Consider the following 14,649-nt stretch of genomic DNA (forward strand, 5'->3'; position numbering starts at 1 on the left):
CCTCTAGCTTGGCCTCTGCTCTGAAGCCCAGATGGCAGAGCTGACCCCCACACCCACTCACCTGCGCCGCGGCTAAGTTTTCTGCGTCCTCCTTCCTACTTGTGGCGGGGAAGAACACGATGTTGTCGATAGTCTGGATGAGTTCCAGCTGCACAACACATTTAATCAACAGGGCAGCAAACAATTTTTGTTCTGGAAATTCTGTGAGGAAACCCACCCCAATGCACATGCAAACAAAAATTATTTTGAATTCTTTATAATTTCTGTGACATTACAATGCTAAGGAAACATTAACATGTATGAAGGTAACTTGCACACATCACATTGAAGGACAGCCTGCTTCTGCACATGAGCACTCAGTAAAAGCTGCATTTAATCAGTATTTAGAAAACCTTAGAAAATTCACTTCTTCAGTAAACAAAAATATTCAAAATAACTTTGAATACATTCAAGAAGGTGCCAGGACAAATTTTAAAGTAATATTTAGGTTATTTCTTAATAAAATGTATCAAATGGATTAAAAGCTACAGTTTCAATAGTATTTGCTACAAACTCAAGTTTGATCTTTGACACAGGTAATATAAAAAAGCCAGAAGAAAACAACAGGAGCTAGATCTGTGAGGCAGGCAGTGAGGGGGTCACCAGAGTACATGCTTTATCTGGATCCAGGTTGGTGGTGCGTCTAAAACGGCCTGTTTCTAAAGCATAATAAGCCCAGAAGTCCACGCAGCGTCATGCCTAGTGCCGGACTGTAAGAGCAACCACCCTGGAGGAGCCTGGTGCTCAGACGCGGCCTGGGGCGGAACACGGCTGCCTTCCTCTGGCCTGAACCGCTGTGCTCGGAAGGGCTGTTTCTATAAGGACACGCAGACTCATGGAAGGAAGGACTTTCTACCTCCATGGTGTCCGGTGAGCAGATGTAGAAACACAAGGTTAGGAAAGACAACTCAACTACTGAGGTGCTCAAGGCCAGCAGCACTGGCTCAGCCAAGCTCAAGCCAAGCTCCAGGAAGCTTTCCAGGAGTCGGATGATCGTCCCGGTGGGGTGGGGCTGTACAGTGGCCTCAGGGCATCAGCTCCAGCACTGGACGCCTTGACAACCCTTCAGGTTTTTTCTACTTTGCTTTTATCACAAACTCCCTTTTCTGGCACCAATTTCTAGCATTTAGTTTTTTTGTTTTTGGCCACACCTTGCAGCTTGCAGGGTCTTAGTTCCCTGAACGTGGGCCACGGCAGTGAGAGCTCTAAGTCCTCACCACTTGGACCCGCCAGGGAATCCCCCCATTTCCAGAAGTTAAATTCAGGTTTTAGGAATTTGGGGAAGACAGCCAAACAACTTGCTTAAATTTATTCTCTTATTAGGTCATGATGGCTCCTTTCCAGATAGTTTTCAGAAATGTTGCTGTACTGAACATTCAGTTCTTAGTATTAGGTCTCAAGTCAAAAAATGTAAAAAACCAAAGACACCCCCAAGTCCAAGTTGTCCCTTCCTAGCCCTCCCTCATCCAAGTCATAACTACACTCTCAGGTTTCTGGGGCAGGACACGCTTGCCACACTCCAGACTCAGGGCGACTGAGGCTGGGGAGACATGTTCTCACCAGCCACCATGTCTGCATGGGCATTCAGAGCTGTCGCGGGTGAGGCGCTGGACTCGGCCTCACCGGCAGGGACAGCAGTGTGTCTGGGGGACAATGTCTGTCTCACTAAGTCTGCTTCGCAAGGCTACAGGGTCATGTTAGGGACCATTTCACTGGGCAGCACCAGCTTCTGAGTGTGAAGGAGCGGAGCAGCCGTAATCTGTGCTGCTCTGAGCCACCTCCTCGGGCAGCACTGCTGCCCCGTCCCCTGCACGGAGGGCTCTGGGGGACACGGGAGCTCTCCTAAAGGACTGCGAGGGGGTGGCGGGAGGAAGGAAACGTGAGCCCTCGATCAGAGGGGCAGGGGGCAGCACTCTCCACTCCACTCCAGGCATGTGCCCAGATCAGCTCAGTGAAAACTTGGAACTACGTCCTTCCCTTCCAAGGTCCAGTCCTGGGGCTCAAAGAGCAAAGCCATGTACTGTGGCATTTTCCAGGGTAGACCGAAGCTGGTATGGATTCTAACAGCTGTGCTCCAGAAAACAGGAGTGAAAAACGAAAATGGACAACTCATCGCCACCAATCTCCCTTCTAAGTGGCGAGACATAGTAACTGAAGCTAGAGGCTCCTTTCCAGGAGGTACAAAATCTGTCTTCCCTCAACAAGTATAAACACCAAGGGTTAATAAAAATACCCTGAAAACAATAAACTGAAAATGGATCAACTCCCTAAATGTAAGAGCTGTAAGTATAAAATTCTTGGAAAGCAACACTAGGGAAAATCTCCCTGACCTTAGTTTGGGCTGTGGTTGGTTCCTAACCATGACACCAGAAGCGTGAGCAACAACAGCAAGACAAACTGAACTTCAGCAAAATAAGAACTTTCGCACCATTGGAGCATTTATCATCAGAAGTGAAAAGATGACCTATAGAATGGGAGAAAATAAACCCTTGCAAATCGTGTATGTCATATGGGGATTGTATCCAGAGTATGTAAGAAACTCCTACAACTCAACAACAAATAACCCAATTAAAAATTAGCAAAGGACACGAATAAATATTTCTCAAAAAATGATTACAAATGGCCAAAAGGCACATGAAAAAATACTCAATATCATTAATCAATAGGGAAATGCAGAGTAAAACAACAATGAGACAACATTTTATACCCACTAGGATGGTTATTATTAAGGAGAGAAAAAGAAGACTGAAATGTTTGTGAGGAGGTGGAAAAAATGGAATTGCTGGTGGGATATAAAACTGTGCAGCCACTGTGGAACACATTTCCCGTGTTCCTCCAGGAAGGAGGCTGTCTTTCCTCAGTGCTGTTAACTTTTGTTCAGTAAATGAAATTAAACCCATTTAGTGAAAAACAAGGGAGTCCCCCTTTGTGAAAAGAACTGAAGGTGAGGGGAGGTGCAGAGGAGCATTGGGGTCGGTGGGGGAGCAGAGTGCTCCTCAGACGCCCTGGCCGATACCCCGCCTCTTGCTGAGGACAGACCTGTTAGGCCCCTCTTCTGCAGGAAGAACACCCATGTGCTTGTAACAAACATCAGCTGAGAGCGCTGTAGGAAAAATAATGAGCCTGGCAGGTGTCAGCAGAGTCCCAATCACCTGCGAGACAGCCTCTATCAGGGATGTCCGAGCTGTGGCAAACTGAGGAATAAAGTGACTACAATAACCAACTACAGAATGTGTGTGTGAGTACAAGCAAAACTTTCTTATCTTGCATACACAAAAACAAAATACACAATTGATTAAGAGAAATAACTCACTTGCTGTGGGTTTAATTTTGCTGATTTCTTCATTCACAGTAGAGACAGAAGCCAACGGAGCTTGCTGTCTATTATCTGCAGATCTTGGCTGAATAGAATCATGAATATCTACAGATTTCTGTGATATTGTATCCTAATAAAAAAGATTCACTTTAAGTACAACAAATAAAGCTTAATGATGAAAACAGTTTCTATTACATTGTCTTTAAAAAAGTAATTTACACTGTGTCCCTATGAAAATGACACTGCACACACTGCAATAATGGACATAATGGGAAAATTATTTAATATCACTACACACAGGTAGGGAGCTGGTAATCTTTTAAAGAAAAGCTTACTTTCTGACCCTCACTGAGATCAGGCCTGACACCACCCAAGGATAACAGATAAAAACACTAAGTGTCACTGTGTGGCAAAACTTGTCAGCAATATCCATGAACTGTTGTGAAATCCAAACAGAATGTATGTAGTGGGTGTAGTGTGCGCACACCTAGTGCAGGCTGAGCCCAGGAAAGCTCTGCAGAGGAAGGATGCTGTCATCCCAGACCAGCATCCAGAAAGGTCAGTGAGAAGGTGGCCGACAAGGAGACTGGCCCTGCAGAGAAGCTGACAGGTCCACAGAACCACACCAGAGTCCAGTTACGTGTAACCTTGGGAGAGCCAGGAATCTCGTTCCTAAGCTGAGGTTTTCTGGTCTGAAAATGAAGACGACACTTTCTTTGCAGGTTGTGGAGGATTTGGTAGTAAATGCAAGGCACTTGCAGTGTCAGACAGTATGTGGTGGCCGACATGACTACTCTGCCAGCTCCACCTGGTTCCAGCATGAGGTCAGAAGCAGAGCCAGGGCAGCTGCAGGTCTCAGACAGAGCCAAGGAAGAGACTGAAGATCACTGCCGGACTCCACAAGTGACCCTTTTCTTTCTTTCAGTTTTCGCTTTTGGCATGAGAATCTTTACTTATGCTGGCCCACCACTGTATTTTGCAAGGGGGTCATTTATTTTACAGGTTCATGGGTCCAGAGAGAGAAATTTTGCTCCAGCACAGACCATGCACCTGATCTAGATGACTTAGAGGACAAGATCTGGAACTTCTGATATGATATTTACATGAGATTCTGGACTTAGTGGTGATGCTACGATAAATTGAGACTTTGGGGATGTTGGGACGGGATAAATGTCTTAGCCCAGAAGACAGACATGAATTTTGGGGCACCAGGGGGTAGACTGCAGTGGGCTAAATAGTGGCCCCAAAAAGCTAAGTCCAAGTCCTAACCTTTGGTACTTACAAAGGCTACATGGAAATAGGGTCTGCAGAGTTAAGGAACTTTTGAGAAGAGGTCATTCTGAATTTAGGGTGGACCCTAAATCTAATGACTAGTGTCCTTAAAAGAGAAGGAGAGATCTGATACACAGATCTGACTTTACACAGCCACGTAAAGATGGAGGCAGCGAACAGAGTGATGTGTGTGCAAGCCAATGAACGGCAGGGGTTGTCAGCAGCCAGTAGAAGCTAGCGGCAGCAAACCCGGGGAAGGAGCGTGGCCCTGCGAAGCCTTCAGTTTGGACCTCTGGCCCCACCCGTGAGAGAATACACTGCTGCTGCTTTAAGCTGCGAAGTTTATTAGTAATTTGTGACAACACACCCAGGAAATAAATGTGCAGGGGGAGGGTCTGCTGGAATTCTTTATCCTGCTTTTCTAACTTTTCTCTGAGGTAAAATTTTTATCAAAATTGGATGTTTAAACAATATCCAAAAACATCTTCAGCTTGACACGTACGCCCTTCTGTAAACTGGTATTTGCCTATTGCACTCGAGAAATCATTTGAATCTTCGTCTCAGAACCATCTATATTTTACACCATCTTTCTGAAGAAGCTGGGCGCATGTTAAAGGAACTGCCCCATGGTAAAATTTCTTATCACGAATAGTTCAATGATTTAAAATAGGCTTGATTTATTTAAACTTACCAACTGGTTTTCACTCACAGGAGATGGGGTTGAGGGAGCAGTTTCTCCAGAAATGGGACGCCAGGTCAAGAGCCTTTGAAATACCAAAACCATACCAATCACTGAGAGCGTGAGACATGCCACAGCTAACACACTTTGAAATAAAAGAAGCTGGGGAAGTTCAAGTTGTCCTACAAACGACTGGGTGCCATCAACTGTCAAGTGGCAGGACTATGTCTTAGTTTCCCCACTAGTAAAAACTCACCTACAATTCAATTCCAAACTTATCCCTCAGAAAAGGATGACAAATAACTATGAAATACAGTATTTACAAATGAAGTTTCCTTAGACTAGTCACAGTAACTAAAATAAATGCTGAGATTTTTAAAAAATTCAACACCACTGCTTGGTTTAATCTGCATGAATAAAAGCTCATAAAAGCACTTCATTTTGACCCAAATTTAGATGATAAGACTAAAGGTTCTGGTTTACAAAACAATTCATGTATTTGTTATGGTTTATAGGAGTTTGGTCTGTAATAAATACAAATTCACAGAACACTGAGATATCTGATAAAGCATTTGTTATGAGAAATCACTAGTTACTATCAAATCTTTTATGTCCATCATTCAATACACAAAGTGGTATAAAATCTTACGCATGTGGGATTGTGGTTTTGAAGATGTCCAGTGTGCAGTTGCAGGTTTTATCCCAGATTTCTAGTGTAAATTTTTCACCATTCAGAATAACAACATTCTCTAAGCAGTTTGTACCAGATCGTGCCAACTGCTCATTGTCTGGAAAAGAAAAGAGCAATTCATTTGTGTATCACCAGGGTCACATTTAACACTGTGTCATTTATCAGGAGAGACCTACCTTGCTGCACACACCAGTAGAGCTGGGCAAAAATGTCATCCAAAAGGACATCACTGAGTACTTCTAAATACTGGGTGAACACGTCACAGATCGCATAGAGTGCATGATTACATGTTGTTGTCATCCATTCAGCTTTCTACAAAGGAGACAGTCATCACATGAAGGTCAGACCACTCATTAGTTACTAGAAGTTACAAAGAAAACATCTGCACATTTAAGATAAGACTGTCCACGTTCCTTTCAGAGTGCTCGGCTCCCTCTAGAACATACTCACCTCAACTTCGTATCTGATACCTATTTCTCATTATCTCATAAATCTATGCATAGAATAACTATTTTCGCACTGTTTTGATTATAAAAAACCATCACTGCATTGTCCTATTATTAGTGTCTGCTACTGAAAAGTCATAGCATTAATTGCAACAGTTGGTCTTGCTCTAGAATATGACAGAACATGGAAAAAAAAATTAGAGGAAGGAAATGATAAGAATTTTCCAAGTGGGGTTAGCATAGGTTTAAAATAAAACTGGTGTAAGTCATTTATTTTTCTCAAATGGACTAATCTGATTCATTTTTATACATGGTTTTATGCCCCTGCATAAACATATGTCTACTTAATAACATGTTTTAAGTAAGAGCCTACCTGCAGATCTAAAGTAAAATCTTCTGCAGGTCAGAGAGGCCCCCAAATTTGCATTTAACACACTATATGGAACAAAACACAAAGACCTGATGTTCTCTCCTCACAAACACTGAAACACATTCTGTAACTGGTTTGTAGTAAAAGACCTAATTAAACTTAAAAGCTTTTGCAGAGCAAAGGAAACAAACAAACAAAACACCCTCAGAATGGGAGAAAATATGTGCAAAGGAAGCAACTGACAAGGGATTAATCTCCAAAATATACAAACAGCTCATGCGGCTCAATATCAAAAAACAAATTAAAAAATGGACAGAAGATCTAAAGAGACATTTCTCCAAAGAAGACATACAGATGGCCAAAAAGCACATGAAAAGATTCTCAACATCATTAGTTATCAGAGAAATGCAAATCAAAACTACCATGAAGTATCACTTCAGACCAGTTAGAATGGCCATCATGAAAAAAAATCTACAGATTATAAATGCAGAGAAGGCATGGAGAAAAGGAGACTCTCCTACACAGTTGGTGGGAATGTAAATTGGTGCAGCCACTGTGGAGAAGAGTATGGAGGTTCCTTAAAAACTAAAAATAGAGCTACGGCTACCATGAATTGAAGTTGTTCAGTTGTGTCTGACTCTTTGTAACCCCATGAACTGTAGCCCACCAGGCTCCTCCGTCCATGGGATTCTCCAGGCAAGAACACTGGAGTGGGTTGCTATTTCCTTCTCCAGGGGATCGAACCCAGGTCTCCCGCATTGCAGACAGACGCTTTAACCTCTGACCCACCAGGGAAGCCCAAGGACCCAGCAATCCCATTCCTGGGCACATATCTGGGAAAAAACATGATCCAAAAGGGTACATGTACCCTGATGTTTACTGCAGCACTGTTTACAATAGCCGGAACATGGAAGCAGCCTAGATGTCCATCACCAGGGGAGTGGATACAGACAATGTGGTACATATGTATACCAGTCATAGAAAGGAATGAGATAATGTCATTTGCGGTAACACGGAAGGACCTGGAGACTGTTGTACTGAGAGAAGTCAGAGAAAGACAAACATCATATGGTATCACTTACATGTGGAATCTAAAAAAAGAGTGGGTACAAGTGAACTTACCTACAAAAACAAATACAGAGGTACAGATGCAGAAAATAAACTTATGGTTACCAGTGGGTTGGGAGGAGGAGGTGGGGAGAGGGATAAATTGGGAGATTGGGACCGACATATATATACTACTATGTATGAGGTAGATAAATCAGAATCTACTGAACATTACAGGAACTCTACTTAATACTCTGTAATGGTCTAAATGGGAAAAGAATCACAATGCGTGGATGGAGGTATACGTATAACTGAATGAATCACTTCTGTAAAGCAGAAACTAATACAATACTGTAAATCAACCATACTCTAAAAATTAAAAGAAACTGAAAGAAATAAATAAAACTTACCATGTATTCTTTATTCAATTTAGAATAAGTCACTATGAATACTAAGTAGAACTACTGATGTTTTAGCTGTGACAGTATTAAAATGAGGAAAAGATACTGAAAGCTCAACAAAAATACTGAAAACCTTAGCTCACTTCTATTGTCAAAACTGCATTGTTTTGATGACAGAAAACATACTACAAAGATATACTACTATATCAGAATGCCTTAAAAAAGATATCACTAGGATTTTTTTTCTTTTCACTGTCCTTAATTTGAAATACTAAAATGTATTAGGAAAAAAGAACCTTTGACTTGACTATATTAAATGAAAATCTCTTACCTCTGTCTGCTGTTCTGGCAATTTCATGTTATCAAAGATTCTGAAAACAATTCTAAATAAATCCTGCCACCAGTGTTTTTCATAAGTGTGGCCATAAGTTTTCATTATTTCAAACATTACTGTTAAACCCCTAAAATGAAAAAATATAATTAGAAAAGCTAGCATACGACATCAGTATCTCCCTCCTAAAATAGATTTTTATAAGTTAGTTCATGAAGTTACTGAAAGCTAAGTTTAAAACACTTGATACTAAAGTTTAAGAAATTTAGGTTGTAAAACAGGTTTTCTTAGGAAGAATTGTTTAGGGAAAAACTCCAAAGACCCTGGCCTTTAGTTTTTTATTTTTCTTCTACTCCCACTCCATCACTGCAGCACTTAAAAAATGTATATGGGAACTACAGAGTGAGAAAAATTATAATTTGGGTGAATACTAATTCTGTGGCTCTATGACCATGGAAGAAAGTATACTGGTATGTCTAAGAACAAATAAAATTAGATTCTGGAAAATCTTTTTCAAAGAACTATAGGAATTTTTAGCTAATGCCTTACTTGTTCATATAATATCCTCAAACTAAAGGACTTCTCAAAATAATTCTCTAGACCCCCACTCATGTGGGCAGGGCATCTACTCCCCACGGCGTGCCAGGCCAGGGCAGCATGTGTCACACACGGTGCACAGTGAAGTGTTCCTTGAGAGTAAGCTGCTTTAGTATTCCATTCATTCTCTTCTGAATAAGTGTTAAAACTGAAACTCAAAATTGCCTTCTGATTCCTCATCATCCTTCTTGAAATAATGCTTTCATGTAACCATTAAAAAGCTTGATCTTTTCTCTCTTGTTAAATTTCTTCTAAGAAAACATAGGTACCCTTCCCCTTAGAAAAGGATTGTATTTCCCTAAGTCTGGTCGTAAGTCAGAACAATATTTCCTGTGAAACACTCCTTGAAGACTTGCGGACTCCCTGAGATGGTCCAGCTCATTTGCTACAATGCTACCCCTGGGCCTGGTACCAATTCATGCGTGGTACACAGTTAACACAAGGTTGTTCAATGGATGTAAAATAACATTACAGTAGTTTGGTCCTGAGGCAAGTTAAGTTTGTTTGCTCTGTAAGATACCTAATGTGTAAAACTACAGTAAAGGAATTTCTGTGGAAGAAACACACTGTATGTTTCCCAGAAATCTGTGTCAGAGTTCCATGCCCGCCCCGCACCCCTACCCTGCCACACACACACAATGGGACAGGGCTGGTTCGTCCTCCCACTCCAAGTAATTGGATGCTGAATAACCCCCATGGCTGGGCTGAGCAGACGTGAACATCCTGCTTCTTGCAGGCCCCCAAAGCAAACAGAGATCCACAGAGGTTCCCACGGCTTTTTACCTATTGAAGGAGTTCTGCTGAATATTTAAGTTCCTGGTATATGGAAAAGAATATGGAGGGCTCTGGGTTAATTATTTAACCCTAAATCTACAGAATTTTGAGGGACTCAAATGAGAATGCATGTGAAAGTACTCTATAACTAGTGGGTTATACAAATCACAGTGCTGCATTTTTAGATGTAATTGAAATAACTGCCTTTACAAATCATGGAGTGAGCTAAGAAAATCAAAGCCACCCCTGGACAAAGCTTACTCACATCTCTTTACCACCTAGAACACTTATTTTCTCTTCTTAAGAACTAAACCCATCCATAATCTGAACACAGGATACAGTGAAAAGCAAGGTAGCATGGTCCCGGATGAGGACAGCTAACAGACTAGGAAAACAGGTACGTCCGTCCCCCACCAAATAGATTTCTACAAATAAACTCGGGCAGGGAGGGAGTGCTGAGCTGCTGTGACTTTCAGTTACCACATCTTACTGCTCTACTGAAGTGGTGGACATCTGAGAGTGGTATATATAATTCAGAGTTACATCAATTAGGGGGCTAGCTTGAATTTTATCAAATTTCCTAACAGGTCCACTGACAGAAACTCTTCAGGGCCTAAATGTGAAATTAATGTCAAATGTGCTTGTGATAACTAAATTCTGTGACAAGTTTCCAAGGTTTGAGTATATTTTGGATTATTTTAAATTTCATAAGAATCTGTTGTAACAAGTAACACTATAAAAATAGAAAACTTCTTAGGCTATAAAACAAATTTTACCTGGGCTAGGGATGGGTGTGGTTCTGGCATAAGAGGAGTGAGGAAGGAGAGATTCATTCTTTTATTACATTCTATCACTGATTTGTTACAAGTCTGTACTACCTTTCTGATGTCCTGCTGACAGATATTAGGATACTCAAGTTGGTTATTTCAATTCGGCAGTCAAAAATACAGAGTGAGAAAAACTACATTATGGGATTGATAAGAATGCTAACAAATTCATAACAAGTTCTTTTAAGTATAAAATGTGTGCACTGAGCACTTGTCTGGTTACATCACACCCATAGTAGTTTCTTTACAAATGGACTGGACAGTCATACAGAGCTTTTATTAAGAATATACTTTTGAAAGAGTGCTTTTTCAACAGGCCTATGTTACTCAAAACTAGGTTACTGGCCAGTCTTCAAAGAGAAATGATTCTTTACCTAAAAGCCACCAGGGACATGCATTTGGAAATTCTTTTCTCATTCAACAGAAAATAAAGTTTGGGACTAACTTTAATTTCTGATTGGAAACAAAAGTATGAAAAGACAGAATGTGTAAATTAACATGGAATCTAAAATTCAAACTTGGAAATAATCAAAATTTAAGGAAAAGTAACCTATTTCCATTTTTTGTTGCTCTATTTAACGTATTTTAAAATTTGCCAAAGTAATAATTACTATATTTGATCAAGTTAAACTTATGTTCACATAAGAAAGGTTAATTTGATTAAAGTCAAAATAACCCTTGCAAAATTTTAATTACAAATACTGATTGTTACCTGGTTCTTACATCTAATTTGCATCTATTGATGATACATGATAACTCGAAGAGAATTGGGAACCAGCCTCTCACCCACACTCTGTCTTCAGGTGCCACATTCATGTCATCACTTGTGTACTCCTTGAAAGCCTTTAAAACGAAAGGTAGGTTTATTAAAGACAAGGTGTTAATACCTATACACATTTCTCCAAAGCAGTTTTTAAACACTTTGCAAATCAAAAATGAGCAATTTGATTAGAAAAACTTATAAAAAGATGGAGATTACAACTGCCTACAGGGCATGGAATAGAGTCCAAAAGCTGCTTTCAGCTCCAACTCCATCATCAGCTTTCCATTTTAGGCATTTAAGTGGTTTTAACATCACATAGCCACACCACCACACTAGGGAGGTGTGCAGATCGAATGCATGTAAGACGTACTGAACACACCACAGGTCCATGTCAGCATGTGACAGAAAGTCTATGAGGCCCTCTTTTCTCCTAATGACAGTTACAAAGATATGCAAGTCAAACCCGGCTGCCAGTTCAAGCTTTCACTCCAGTGCTTACAACCACACTCACCCAGTTAGCTTCAGTCCTGCAGAGCTTGACACACAAGAAACAGCGTATCAAGGTAATGGCTGAACACACAGGCCTGGGCTCACATCCTGTCTCCTTCACTATCCCTATCATCAGGGGCACATTTTGAGATTCTCTGTGCCTCAGATTCCTTATTTAATGGGGCTATAACACAATCTATCCCATAAAGCTGTTATTGAAAATTAAACAAGTTTATACATGTGAAACACTCAAAAAAATACCCGAGGTCTTCAATAAATGTGACAACTCAAGATAATTTTGAAAAATGCTTCATATCCCCTAGATTCCCAAATAAACTTAGATCTCAGACTAGAAATAAATGCTAAGTCACATTTTGTTTACTAAACGATGCTATACCTGAGGTCTATCAGACACGTATTTTGCACAATGGCGAATAAGTCGAATTGCTTCCATACTTGTATCTGGGAAAGCTGCATTGCAAGCAAATTCAGACAAACATTTCACTGCATCCTGGAAAGAATCAATGGTCGCTGGAAAGTGTTTTTCAAACACAAGGGCTATAAGGGAGAAAAACATATCCAAATAATTAAAGATTTTCAATTATTCCTAATTATACCCAAATACACCGAGCTCTCGATGTAATGGATACTTCTTGAAGGTTAAGGGTTTTGATTCCAAAAGACATGGGTTCCAAAGTCTGTCTTGACCTGACTGCTGTGGGTAATGGGAACAGGGAGATAGATAGGCCTGTGTTTTGTTTACACTATAAACCCAGCACCTAACAGACTGGTACACTCAGATGGTAAAGAATCCACCTGCAACGCAGGAGACCTGAGTTCAATACCTGGGTGAGGAAGATTGCCTGGAGAAGGGAATGGCAACCCACTCCAGTATTCTTGCCTGGGAAATCCCATGGACAGAGGAGCCTGGTGGGCAAGTCTATGGGGTTGCAAAGAGTCAGACATGACATAACGACTCAACAACAACAAAGTGCTTATTATTAGCACAATACTTAGTTTACTGAATTTAGGCAAACATTAAATGATAGCTATGGTGATGTCATCATTCTTGATGTTGATGACAACGATGGTCATTATTATCTTTTAAGAGAGGCTAAATTGACATCTTAGGTGTTTCAAAGTCAAAGGAGGTTGTATAGTACAGTGGTCAGAAACAAAGGCTATGTCTTAAGCCTCTGGTTTTGTGCCTCAATCCATCACTCACTAGTTTTGTGCCTTTAGACAAATTACATAACCTCACTGGATCTGTGTTTCCTTATCTAATTAAAAAAAAGATAATAAAGATATTTTTCTCACACAGTTATTGTGAAAATTGAAGAAAATACATGCAAAGTGCTTACAGTGCTTACCATGCAGTAAACATTATTATCAATAATAATGATAATACTATCACTTTTTACTCTGCTTCTATAGGCAAAACTTGGTAAAGCCCAGGACATGCCAGTAACCTTACACGTGAGCTATCCTCTGAACACACTGAAGTTGTGCTGTGCTGCGTTCTAGCTTGAATAGTGCTTAGGGGACACTCACTGACAATATGTCCCGTTGTCTGGAATGCAAGCTCAACTATGCTTTCATCTTGATCCGATGCAGCAAGATGAAATACAGAGAAGATGTTCTTCCATCCAGACCGAATGTTAGCAGCTTGAGAGTTAACCATCTGTGCTATACACCGTACAACCATATCGCGAATTGTTGGAGACCTAAAATAGTAATATAATTGCTTGGATAAATCTCATCAGGTTTTTTTTCCCCCTCTCTTCTGTTCCGCCCCACTCCCCCACCCACTACTGTGGAAAATACACTATTTTCCTGATGTTAAGCAGTTCAACAAACATAATACCTGTTCCGTTTCATTATATGTTCAAAAGGTCTTAAGAAATCCTTCTGGAATCTGAAATTAGCAAGCTCCCCTTTCTCTAAGAACTTCATTGACAGCTGCCTCAGGGAGTCTACTGCAAAAATAGCTACATCTTCATTAGGATTACAGCCAACCTGTAATAGCAACAGAAATAGAGGATGCTAATATCAGCAGAAAAATCGGTAATTTTCTAGAAAAATATATCATTAATAGCAAAGACAGGTAAATTCAAAGATTCTCCATAGAGGCACTAAGTATGCTAACAATATTTCTCAACAAGAAGAACACATTTGAACTAAATTCTTAAAACCTAGAACAATTATTTCTAGAAGAAAAAACGAGACAAAGTGTTTTCTAATCTAATTACAAAAAAAATGTAATAAAAAACTGCTTAGAAAGGAAAAAGGTCTCAATTAGATTATGGTAAGGGAATTTTAAACAACAAAAAAATTACAAATTAAGCAAATTATATAATTACTCAAATACCTTATTAAAATGATCTCCAATAACTTCCCAAATTCGAGACCACTGCAATCTTATTCTTCCCATGTTGTAATATGATATTTCTACTATTTTTTGCAGACTAAACATTCTTGGATGCGTAGTGGAAAGTAATTCATCCATAGATACAGCACAGAGCCAACGGACAAAATCCACTATAATAGAAATAGATTAACATTTATTTAAAGCTCAAATTTAAAGTCTTTTAGCCCAAAAGTCAGTTT

General features: G+C 40.2%; 1 protein-coding gene across 1 annotated transcript in view; it reads right to left on the reverse strand.

Annotated features, from left to right (window-relative positions):
- ARFGEF1 (ADP ribosylation factor guanine nucleotide exchange factor 1) overlaps positions 1 to 14,649 on the reverse strand; it is a 127,817-nt gene that overhangs the window by 5,502 nt on the left and 107,666 nt on the right. Inside the window, exons 25-35 of the mRNA XM_043879457.1 lie at positions 14,411 to 14,580; positions 13,907 to 14,058; positions 13,594 to 13,766; positions 12,440 to 12,600; positions 11,503 to 11,633; positions 8,593 to 8,722; positions 6,174 to 6,309; positions 5,956 to 6,094; positions 5,319 to 5,391; positions 3,353 to 3,485; positions 62 to 201 (exon numbers count right to left, since the gene is read on the reverse strand). Of these exons, the coding sequence (XP_043735392.1) occupies positions 62 to 201; positions 3,353 to 3,485; positions 5,319 to 5,391; positions 5,956 to 6,094; positions 6,174 to 6,309; positions 8,593 to 8,722; positions 11,503 to 11,633; positions 12,440 to 12,600; positions 13,594 to 13,766; positions 13,907 to 14,058; positions 14,411 to 14,580 (1,538 nt within the window). The remainder of the gene's footprint in view (positions 1 to 61; positions 202 to 3,352; positions 3,486 to 5,318; positions 5,392 to 5,955; positions 6,095 to 6,173; positions 6,310 to 8,592; positions 8,723 to 11,502; positions 11,634 to 12,439; positions 12,601 to 13,593; positions 13,767 to 13,906; positions 14,059 to 14,410; positions 14,581 to 14,649) is intronic.

Source organism: Cervus elaphus, chromosome 21 (genome assembly GCF_910594005.1).
Source record: "Cervus elaphus chromosome 21, mCerEla1.1, whole genome shotgun sequence".
In the NCBI taxonomy this organism is placed as follows: domain Eukaryota; kingdom Metazoa; phylum Chordata; class Mammalia; order Artiodactyla; family Cervidae; genus Cervus; species Cervus elaphus.